Below are 11,784 nucleotides of genomic sequence, written 5' to 3'. Positions count from 1 at the left end.
CTTCTCCTTCTCCTTCTCCTTCTTCCCCTTCCTCCTCCTCCTCCTCCTCATCATCTCATGCACCATCCCCATGGTCACGTGATCAAAATTCAGATGCTCCACAACTATCTCATATTTATGACGGTTGCAGTGTCCCGGGGTCACGTGATCTCCTTTTGCGACCTTCTGACAAGCAAAGTTAATGGGGGAAGCCGGATTCATTTTAACAATCCTGTTACTAACTTAACAACCACAACAATTCACTTAACAACTGTGGCAAGAAAGGTTGTAAAACAGGGCAAAGCTCACTTAACGAGTGTCTCACTTAGCGACAGAGATGTTGGGTTCAATCGGAATCACAAGTCGAGGATTTACAGCATCAGGCCAACCATCAACCTGTTTTTTTTTTGCAAGAGAGAAAGAGTCAAAGGCCTTCAGTGTGAAATGAAAACAACATTTGCTTAAATTCTCGGAGCCCTCTGCAGAGAAATCTCGGGCAAGGCTGCACACAATGTTATGACATATTAGAATTGCCAAGCAACATTCGTGGAGTGTTTTATTTTTTTGTCACCCAAAGTTCGTTAAAGAACAACAAAAAAAAACAAAAACCCCAAACCTGAAGGGAGCCATGTTCTTGAACCCTTTCCTAGCTCTCTCTTTTAAATCCACAGATACCACCCACCAGACTGATTTTGGTTTTGGCATAAAGGAGAACAAAATCTGTGGTTTCTCTCAATTTGTTTCACAGCCTCGCTTACAATTTCTGTTTTTAATAAAGATTAATGCAATGCTCAGTAGCATTTGGAAGTTGACTGGGAAGAATTAAACAAAACTGGTAGGGAGTCGGTAAATAGATGCCTTGGGCAAGAGAATACGGTTTGTTAGAACAGAACAGATGGTAAGGAACAATACAAAAGGTGAAAGAAATAAAAGGAGTAGTGGGCACTCGGGGAAATAGATTGAATTTTAGCTGTTAAAAAGCGTTGGGCTTGTTAATGAATATATGATATCAAATGAATAGGGAAAATGCATTGAAAGGGTTTGCGTCATTGTCAGAAACAAAGCATAACATGCAAACAAAAGGCATAGGTAAGAATTTTAAAGTAAGCAGTTGGTAATGAACTCTTAAAAAACGGAGCTGTTTACTCTTGAGGACCTCAAAGCAACAACAAAAAAAAAGGGCCTGTGTGTGTTGGGGCGATCTGGGGAGTCCTTTCCTCTTGCTTAGGGTCATGTAGTTGCATGAATTTATGACATTCCAGGCAAACTGGTTGAGTTACTTTATTTTCTGAGGACATCTTGTCCAGTTTTTTCCTCCTTAAAATGATGGCACAGGAGTGTGCACTTGGAACTGGAGGTCCTGTGTGTAAATTGATTGCAACCAGATGCAATGAATTAGCTCTCCAAATTTCTTCCTTTGGAATGGAAGGGGGAAAAAACTGATTTTTTTTTTTTACTGGAGCACGATAGATAAGAAAATAAGCATCTGTTGAGTGCTTCTCTCGATAGAAAGGCAAGGTATGAATTTAGTCATGTATAAATTAAAAATACCTACACTTGGATCACAAAGCTATATATATATATACACGGTACATTGTCACACTGAGTTAACAATCACAGCCATATACAATCCCTTATCCTGTCTTAGTGTGTGAATCAATCAGAAATCTGTATCCCGCTCTATTCTGATGCTGCGTCTAGGGATGTCAGTATCAAACGAATATCAGATTTTACTTTTTGGAGAAAAAAAAATTGGTTGGATTTGAAGCTGTTCTTGTAACTCCTTTGATGATTCTTTGGTTGAACTGCTGAGAGTTGCATGAGGAATGCCCTTCCGGTCAGTACATTTAAAAATATATTGCAAATGGAAAAAAGTAACGCTAAAGCAGTGGTTCTCAACCTTTTTAATGCCGTGACCCCAACCAGTCGTAAGTCGAGGACTAAACCGGTCATAAGTCAAGGACTACCCAACCGGTCGTAAGTCGAGGACTTTCCCTGCCCGGGAGCGCCGCGCATGCGTGGTTCCACCCCCTGCGCCGGCTGAGGCGTAGCTGGCAAGCGGCAGAGATGGAGCAGGCCGACCACCAGCTGGCCCAGCCCAAGGGAGGTAAGGCACCCACCGGAAAAGGGGGAAAAAAATGGCGGACAAAAAAAATGGTGGACAAATAAAAAGGCGGACAGCCTTGCTTAGCGACCCCCATGAAATGGTCGATCGACCCCAAATGGGGTCCCGACCCACAGGTTGAGAACCACTGTGCTAAAGGTTTCCCCTGTCCAGTCATCTCTGAACCTCTAGGGGGCGTGCTCATCTCCATTTCTTAGCAGAAGGAGTCATTGTTGTGGGAAGATATTTCCGTGGTCATGTGGTCTCCGAAGGGGTACCTATTTATCTACCCGCATTTGCATGCTTTCGAACTGCTAGATTAATGCAAATAATGGGAGCTCACACTGTTGTGCGGTGCTCGGTCTCAAACCCAGGTTGTCAGCTTTCTAGCTGACAAGCTCAGTGCCACTGAGCCATGGCACACACACACACACCGCCCCACAAATAGAAAAACATACTGCAAAAGGAAAAACTAGGAATGGGAATCCTTAATCTTCTTTATTCAGGACCAAACAAGTCCTACACCCACATGCTTCTGATTAATGTCATGGGTTAAATTAACTGAATTTTGGTCTAAAGATACGTTTCATCTTCTTAGAGAAGCATCTGCCTGATATCTTTTTTTTTTTTTCGTATGGAATTTTTAATGGAGGCATTCGGCAACCGTCTCATTTTGTCTGTATCATAACGACAATATAGTAACTCGTTTTGCCTTGTGAGATGCTTGTCAATTGCCAGCACCGAACAAGACTGCAGATGCAGAATATTTTGTTACTCACTAAAGCAACCATTAGTAGCACACCCACTGGTGAAAAGTTGTATGAATTGACACAACTGGAGCCATTTGTGCGCTTGCTCACTGTATTTAACAGATGCAAAATGGTGAGCCTTGCAATAAATTTACTATACTGTATCTCATTTGTTTACTTCATGCTGGTTTTTGCTGTGTAATGGATACAGCTATTTACAAATACTGGAGGTTTTTTTGTGTGGTTTGTTTGTTTGCTTCAGTACATTTGTGAAACAACAAGACATTTTGGGGAGCTTCAGTCTCCTTAGCATCTCAACGCCACATATGAGAGATTCTCTGATTATAAAGTTGATCATTTCATTAGGGCATTTCTCATAATGCTGCAAAGCTAAAGCAAGATGAAAAGTATTTAGCAAAAAAAGAACTACAAAAATAGGATTTATATAAATGGAAAGAACTTTAAGTCAACTTGTCGGTGAGGGGTGGATGATTATATAATAAGCACAATGCTCCCTCTAGGAGACCCGTGTTCTTAAATGTATTATTTAGTAATATTTATCCATCAATGGGGTGAGAACTCTAAAATGAGTTTCACTTGGATTAAAATCAAGGTTTCTGTTCTAGTTAATTATGACCATTGTGTCACAAGCTCAGTTCATTTCAACAGTAAAGTGCTTTAAAAATCCGACTTCTAAAACGATTCCCTTAAACAAGTTTCAGTTAGCAAAACATGCATTATCTGGTTCATTAAGTGCTTTTGTTCCTTCCTAATTCTATCAATAGGCTGCTTTAGGTTTTGTGGCTCTTTTGTAGAATCTGTAGAAGTTGCAAACTATTTGTCATGATACAGTGGTTTGTCCATTTATCTGCACCGTCCACCCCATAGTATACAGTACATATGTTTTCAAGAATGATCATAAATATGTCCTTGAACCTAAAGGAGGCTGGGAAGGCAATGTCTGAGGAAAGGCACTTAAACAAATTGAAATAATATTTTATTTATTGAAAACATTTATATATCCACCCATCTTATACAGCACCAAACTCTGGGCCGTTCCTAACCAACAGACTGACATCAAGTGGGAGTGTCTAAAACGTGCCCTGTGAGGTTAAGATCCATACATTTATAAAAATGAAGAATTGATCAAGTGGAAGATGTGGAAATCTGCTGGATTTTTTAAAAAAAACCTACTTTAAAACTTATGTTTACCCATATACGTTTTTATAGTATTCTTTCTTCTATAACATATAATATTGTATAGGCTTTTTTTTTCTTCTGTTCAATCATGTCCAGTTCTTGGAGACTGCATGGACAAGTCTCAAACGGCATGCAGAAGTGGTTTGCCATTGCCTCCTTCCTGGGGCTGAGAGACAGGGACTGGCCCAAGGTCATCAGATGGCTTATAAGGTGTGGTAGAATACAGTGATGAATTATATGAAGTTATAATTAACATACTGGATAAAATTACAATATGTTTATTGTAATTTTAAATTAACATAATTAAAGGATTATAATCTTGCATGCTTTGGAGATAGTGTGGGAACAATGAAATCTAGTTGATCTTACTTTCTAGCTGGCATAAGATCTATCGCATGGCATTAAGATCTATCGCATGGCATTATTTTTGCAATATTTGAACAACTACATTTACTGACTTATTTTGTTATTTATGCTGCCTGACAGGGCTGACCACTGCTGGAGTTGGTATCAGCTGTGCCTAGAATCTGGGAAATCTGAGAGGTTGGCAGGTTGAGGATGATGGGATGTGTAGCCTTATTTCTGCTGCGGATGATGGGAAAGGCTCAGAGGCTGGGGACAATACAAACCAAAGTCCAAAGTCCAATTTTGCATCCTGGGGTGCAACCTTACTATGGCTGTGGATGATGGGAAAGGCTCAGAGGAACTCAGCTGAGAATGAGAATGAAGTTAACTAAGTCCAAACCTCACATCTTGGGAGTTCAGCCTTGCTTTGGTTGGGGATGATGGGAGGGGCTCCTTAGAGAGGCCATCTAACTCAGCTGCAATTGCAGTCCAAGCTCCAGGGTACCCATGCTTCCACTGTGGATGATGGGAAAGGCTCAGAGGCAATCTAACTCACTTGGGGACAATATGAACCAATGTTGCATGTTGGGGAAAGGATCAGAGACCACTTGGGAATAATGTAAATCAAAGTCCAACATTGCATCCATGGCTGTGGATGATGGGACAGGGCACACTAAGCTGGGAACAATATGAACCAAAATCCTATGACACATCCTAGAATGCAGTCTTGCTCTGGCTGGGGATGATGGCACAGGCTCCTTAGCAAGGCCATCCAACTCAGCTGCAATTACATTCCAAGCTGTGGATGATGGGTAAGGGTTAGAGGCCACTAGGGACGACAGGAATCAAATTCCATTGTTGCATCTTGGGGCACAGCCTTACTACAGCTGTGGATGATGGGAGAGGCACAGGGCAGACAAGCTCAGCTGGACAACTGAACCTCTCACATCCTGGAGTGCAACCTTGCTTTGGCGGTGGATGATGGGACGAGCCTTGGGCAGACAAACTCAACTGGAAATAATGTGAACTGGAGTGCTGCCTCACTCTGGCTGTGGATGATGGGAAAGGCACAGAGCAAATAAAACTCAGTTGGAAATAACATGAACTGAGCTCCCACGTTACATCCTGCAATGCTGCCTCACTCTGGCTGTGGATGATGGGAGAGGCACAGCGCAGACAAACTCAGCTGGGAATAACTCCAATTCTGGGGTGCACTCTTGCTCTGGCTGCGGATGATGGGTCAGCCAGACTCCCTCTAACTCGGCTGCCAGTGGCACTCCCAGCTCCAGGCCACCCAGGCTTCCGCCGTGGACGATGGGAGCGCCTTCTGGGCAGTCCGATCCCCTGGGCGCCGTGGCCATCCCTTCCCCTCAGAGGGCCTGGCGGCGGGTTGCTGAGGCGGCGGGCCAAGGCCGGGCGGCCGGCGGGGCTCCACGGGCGGCGAGGCCGGGCGGGGAGGCGCGGCGAGGGGAGCGGCTCTCCCGCGCGCCCTCCTCCTCCTCCGCCGCCGCCTCCTCCGCCTCCCAGAGCGCGTCGCCCGAGCAGAGCAGCGGCGGCGGCGGCGCAGGCCGTCCCAGCATGCGAGAGTGAGATGCCTGCCCGGGCGGCCCCGGCAGCGGCGCTTCTTCCCCCTCGGGCCGCGGCGCCCCGGATGCGAGTGCGAGGCCGGCGCCTGGCGCGGCACAAACACTTCTATAGGACTCGCTCGCCCCGCTGAGGCCGCGCCGAGGCCCGCCCGCCAGCCTCATGGAGCCCGCCTCCTCGCCGCTTGGCGCCCCCGCCGCCCAGCTGGGCCGCCTGCGGGACTCGCACGGGAAGGTAACCCGCCGCCGAGCAGGGCCGCGTGCGGGGCCGAGCGCCGAGGGGCCCGCCGGGGGTGTGTCGCGCACGCGTGTGGCGGGGCCGGAGGCGGCCTTGCGCGCCCGGCTGGGCCTCGCTCGCCCTCCGCCCGGGCCAGGCTCGCCCCGGGCTCGGCTTTGTCTCCTGGCCTTGTCTCCGTTATGGTGTCTGCCTCGCCCCCTCCTCCCTTTTATCTACTTTCCTTTTGGTTTCCTTTCTTCCTTCCTTTCTCTTTTCTTCCTCTGCTCTCTCTCTCTTTCCTACCTGTCCATTCCTATCCTCCCTCCCTCCCTTTTTCCTTCCTTCCTTCCATTTTTCTTTTATACTTCCCTTTTTTCTCTATTGCCTTCCTTTTCCCTTCCTGCTTCCTTTTTCCTTCCTATTCCTGTGCTTCCTATTCCCATGCTTCTCTGTTTCCTTCCTTCCTTCCTTCCTTCCTTCCTTCCTTCCTTCCTTCCTTCCTTCCTTCTTGTCTTTCTGTTTTCTTTTATCCCTTTTCTTCTTTTTTCTGACACTCTCCCCTTCCTCCTTTATAATCTATTACCTTCCTTCTCCCTTCCTGTTTCCTTCCTTAATTCTCTCCCTATTCCTGTCCTTCCTATTCCTATGCTTCCTATTCCTATTCCTATGCTTCTTTTCCTTCCTTCTCCCTCCCTTCCTCCCTCCTTCCTTCCTTCCTTCCTTCCCTCCTTCCCCTTCCCTCCCTTCTTTTATTTTCTGTTCTCCTTCCAGTCCATAATTAGTTCTTTCTTAAGTCTAATATGTTCTAAAGAAATTGGCAGCTTGTAGTTGCTTTGTGCCATGCTAACTATGATAAGACTAGGTTAGAATTTGAGTAGGAAACTACTAAGAAATCTTAGAACCGTATTCTACACTGGGAACTAGTCTATATGTTAGTCTCTGTGTGTTCATGTTCATTTTGGAAAAGGTGGCAAGCCACTTTGATATATTGCCTGGAGAACAACATGGATTTGAAGTCACCAGAAGTCAAAACAATTTTAATAATGAGAAAAGTTTGATGGGAAGTATAATACTTCGCCACTATTGCAAGTATAATACTTTTCTATCTTGCCCTGTGCAGATCTGATTGTGGGCCTTCAGATACAATGATAGAGATTAAAGGATCTGTAAAAGAAAACATTAAAAAGATACGTTGGAACAATACTCTTGTATATACTGAGTAGTCACAGGTGTAATAAGTAAATAAGGAAAATGTAGCTATAAAGTCTCAATGTATTTGTGCCCAGATAAAGTTTTCATTTCATTCAGGAATCATGTGCTTGCTAATGTAATACTATACCTGTTATAGTAAGCAAGATAAAATAGTGAGTTTATGTACAGTACTTCATATATGTCTAGGGCCTACATTAGACTGTTTATTCAAAAGACAACAAACAACAGCAATGCTTGTAAAATGATATTTGTTTTTCTGAGGGCTAACATCTCATGCATTTATTTTGGACTGAACATCAACCCCAAATCATTGGAATGTCCAAATGTGTGATTTATGTATTATTTTTTATATCTCCATATTTCTTCCAAAGAGTGAACTGACCCTGATTTTTCCTATTGATAATGAGATATTTTTGCCTATACATAATAATTGCATAACATGTGCCTCTAAGCTCCTAGCTTATCTCTGACCTTGAAGGGAATGACAAAAAGAAAAACTAAAGTATTTAACACAGACTAGTTCTTTGAATCATTCTGATATACTTATAGACACAATGCTACAGCAATCAGTAATGCTTTTCATGCTTGGAGATAAAGTCTCCCTTTCTGCTAAGGTACATGGGGACATAGCCTTAGATGGGAATATTCAATCTTTGTTCTACCTTAATTCTTTTCATCCATATTTCTTTATTCCAACTTCAATATTTCACTATTCCAACTTCAAGACTACTGTGTTAGCCTATGTGCATATAACAGATAAAGTCCCCTTTTTCAAAACATGTTGCTGGTAGCTGTAAAATTTCTATACTACCATAAATATATGGTGCAATACTTTTCACTTATAGTGCTTTGCATTATGTGATTATGAATGAAGTAAATTCATATATTGAGGACTGTAAAAGAGTACAACTGGACTGAGGGCACTGTTCTAAATTTTGATGGGATTGCTAATCTTGGGATTAGCATATGACAGTAGTGGCAAACCTATGGCACACGTGCCAGAGGTGGCACTCAGAGCCCTCTCTGGGGCACGTGCGCCATGCCACGGAGATGGTAACCGTCCTCTTCAACCAGCCACCCACTAACTTGCCGAGGTCCCACGTGGCCGGATGCATCCCGGCACCCATGCTCTTGCTGGCCTTTGTGTGCGGGGGCCGATGGTGTCAGGCAGCAGCCGCCCAAGCCCCTGCCTTGCCTTGCCCAGAACCAGCTTCTTGCCCACCATCCCACCCGCCAGAGACCCCTGGATCTCCCCCAACCCTGCCTGGCCCCCATAGGCATCCCTCCCCAGGAGCAACATCGAGCTGGTCATGTCCACCTTGGCCACGTCCACCCGTCTGCCATGACCACTGTAGCCATGCCCACCTGGCAGCCACGCCCACCCGGCACCCGGCAATACATAAGTGGGTTTTGGGTTGAAGTTTGGGCACTCGGTCTCTAAAAGGTTCGCCATCACTGGCATATGATGTCAATCAAAAAATTCTGGTTTATGATTATGGTTTAGTGTGCTGTATGGACCCAGTCACTGTGACTTACTCATCAAACCAAAGTTTTAACGAACCTATGTATCCTTTGCTATCTACAGCATGAGCAGATTGCCTATGGGGTAAACTTTGTATATACAAGTATAATGTAATACAGAGCTAATTCCTACAAAATACAATAGGTTAAAAAGTATGATAGTTATATAAATGTATTATAAACTAATATATATGTACATGAATAATATTTACACTAGATAAGTATAATAGTACTTTGTAACTTAATTCTGATAAATATATTTTGTTTCTTTTTTGTTTTCCTTTTTTCTGTTGTATTTTTTTTGCTGTCTAAGCTCTTTTTTTCTTTGATGATGGATGTATTTGCATTATAATTATATTTTTCTTTTCTTTTTCTGTTATTATTTTAAAGGTAATTTTAAAAAGGATAAATCCATAGAAAGATGTGCGTTTGTTAAGTATTGGGTAGCCACAAGAACTTAATGGTGACTTTTTCAAGGTTATAACTAGAAAATTGAAAGGTTAGGGTTGTATTTATGTGAAAATGGAAGACTATGGCTATCTAGTAGTTATTTCAGGCTGTGAATTCAAGGCACTGGACAGGTATGTGGTTGTTCAGATAACTGTCTTTTAATGAATTATAGCTTTGTAACAGGGTTGGGCTATTAAGTCAAATTCTCCATCATTCTGTTTCACTCAGTAAGCTAAAATGGTGGGTCTTGATAATATTGAACCCCAAATGATGGGAAAGCAAGAAGGAGCCTTAGTGAACTAAAATTCATACCTTACTGGCTTCTAAATGCCTTTTAGCAAAATATTATAGTATTAATTGGCTCTGAAAATTTCATGAAGATAGCTAAGATCTGGTATTTCCTGTTAAATAAAAATAAGTGGCATTAGCTACCTTAGTTGGCTATCTTCTGTATTTTGTCAGTGCTAATATATCAGTAAGGACCAGCCAGGTTTAGTTTCATCAGTTTTTTTTTTAAAAAAAAATACAATATGCAAGCAAATTTACTGAAAAAGCTTCACTACGTCAAAAGCTGGGAAATACCCAGTGATCATTTCAGACTCAAAATGTTTTAGCAATAGTGACAAAAATAACATTTTTTTAAGGCTGTTGAAGTTCAAAAAGGTTAGGGGAAAATTAGGAATGAATTTGCATGGTTTTAGGGTTTATTTTGTAGGTCAACAATTTCAGGTCTGACTGAGGTTGGTGGATCCCAGTGTTCTAGTGAAAATATTGCATTCCCATGAGCCCTCTCTCTGTATGTATGTATGTATGTATGTATGTATGTATGTATGTATGTATGTATGTATATATATATATATATATATATATATGATAGCTGAACGGATGCTTTAATTTCACAGTATCCCCATGTGTCTTTTAGCAGCTCTGCCATCAGAACAAGTTAATAGTACAATCTGTTGTAATCAGCTACTTTGAGAATTATTTTGGTTGACAAACAACGTATACACGTTAAAAAAAAAAAGATAGATGGTAGGCAACTTTCATCACCTGAATTTTCAAAGTTATTTTCAATGACTAAAAAAAAAAAGTCAAATTACCTTACATAGCGAGGAGTTCTGTTTCAAATAATTGTTTTGATTTTATAAATCTGCTACAGCACGAATGCTTTTTATTTTGGAGCTCTGCCCAAACTCAAAATCACTAAACTGGTTTTTGTGTTTTATTTCTTTTAAATCAAATCACGTTGGAATCACTTCTTGAAAGGTTCCCCATATGTTTACTGCTGCACCATCTGGACTATTTTTAGGTCATTACAATCTGTTGTGTAAATAAGTATCTTAATATGTAGCAAATGGGCTTTGTTTTTCCCCAAAACGTTGAGCCTGTGTGTGTGTGTGTATGTGTGTGTGTGAGAGAGTTTGTGTGTGTGTATATATATATATATATATATATATATATATATACAAAATATGTATGTATGTAATAATATATATGTATGCATATATATATGTGTGTGTGTATGTATATATATGTGTGTCTGTTGTGTGAATGCATGCAGCTATTGCGAAGGGGAGCAGAGTAATATGTATGTATATATATGTATGTATATGTACGCATATATATGTATGCATACATATATATGTGTGTTTGTGTATGTATGTATATATATGTGTGTGCGTTGTGTGAATGCATGCAGCTATTGCGAAGGGGAGCAGAGTAAAATTAAATCTGAACTATAACTCAGAAGGGAGTCTTGCCCATTTCATTTTGTCTTCCAGCCATCATAATTGGAAGCGATCTTGAGTTTCTTCACCATGCTTGCTAATACGGTATTTGATGACATGTTGGTAAATGTACGAACAGACGTTGCTGGAGAAAAGAGTTTGCACTGATATAATTTTAAAGAAGTGGTAATGGGATGCTCAATTCATTTATGCAAACCAAACTTGGCAGTTGCTGAAATAATCAGAAGAACACATATAGGCATTGGCCCTTTCAGAAGAAATCGGTTTAGGATCTTTAGATTTGCCAAAAATATTGGACTGTTTGACTCTAGCGAGCATGGCTAATCATGTTGGTGCTTGATGGAAATTGGGCATGCTTTTATTATAAGAGTACAGTTACTAGAATTAACTCCTCCCAAAATTAGTGTTTTGGGAGATAATTTATACATTTCATCTTGTCTAGACTTTTATCTTCTTTAAGGACTGATGAGCAGGTGGAGCAGAAATTTGTCTCATTAACATTTTGGTGGGTAACATCTGATTCTTGAAGTCAATGGCATGGGGTCCTTGATGCTCTCTGAGCTTGGTTGTTTTCTTGCCAGGGTTTCTTAATATAATAATAATAATAATAATAATAATAATAATAATAATAATAATAATAATAATAATAATAATAATAATAATAATAATAATAATA

The 11,784-nt window shown here is 41.6% G+C and overlaps 1 protein-coding gene across 1 annotated transcript in view; it reads left to right on the top strand.

The window, feature by feature from the left end:
* Positions 1-6,123: 6,123 nt before the first annotated feature.
* URI1 (URI1 prefoldin like chaperone) overlaps positions 6,124-11,784 on the top strand; it is a 47,230-nt gene continuing 41,569 nt past the window's right edge. The window contains exon 1 of the mRNA XM_015821849.1: positions 6,124-6,195. Within this exon, the coding sequence (XP_015677335.1) occupies positions 6,124-6,195 (72 nt within the window). The remainder of the gene's footprint in view (positions 6,196-11,784) is intronic.

This window comes from Protobothrops mucrosquamatus, unplaced genomic scaffold (assembly GCF_001527695.2).
Source record: "Protobothrops mucrosquamatus isolate PMUCROS unplaced genomic scaffold, P.Mucros_1.0 scaffold1410, whole genome shotgun sequence".
NCBI classification, from domain to species: domain Eukaryota; kingdom Metazoa; phylum Chordata; class Lepidosauria; order Squamata; family Viperidae; genus Protobothrops; species Protobothrops mucrosquamatus.
This window is presented reverse-complemented; position numbering and strand designations above follow the sequence as displayed.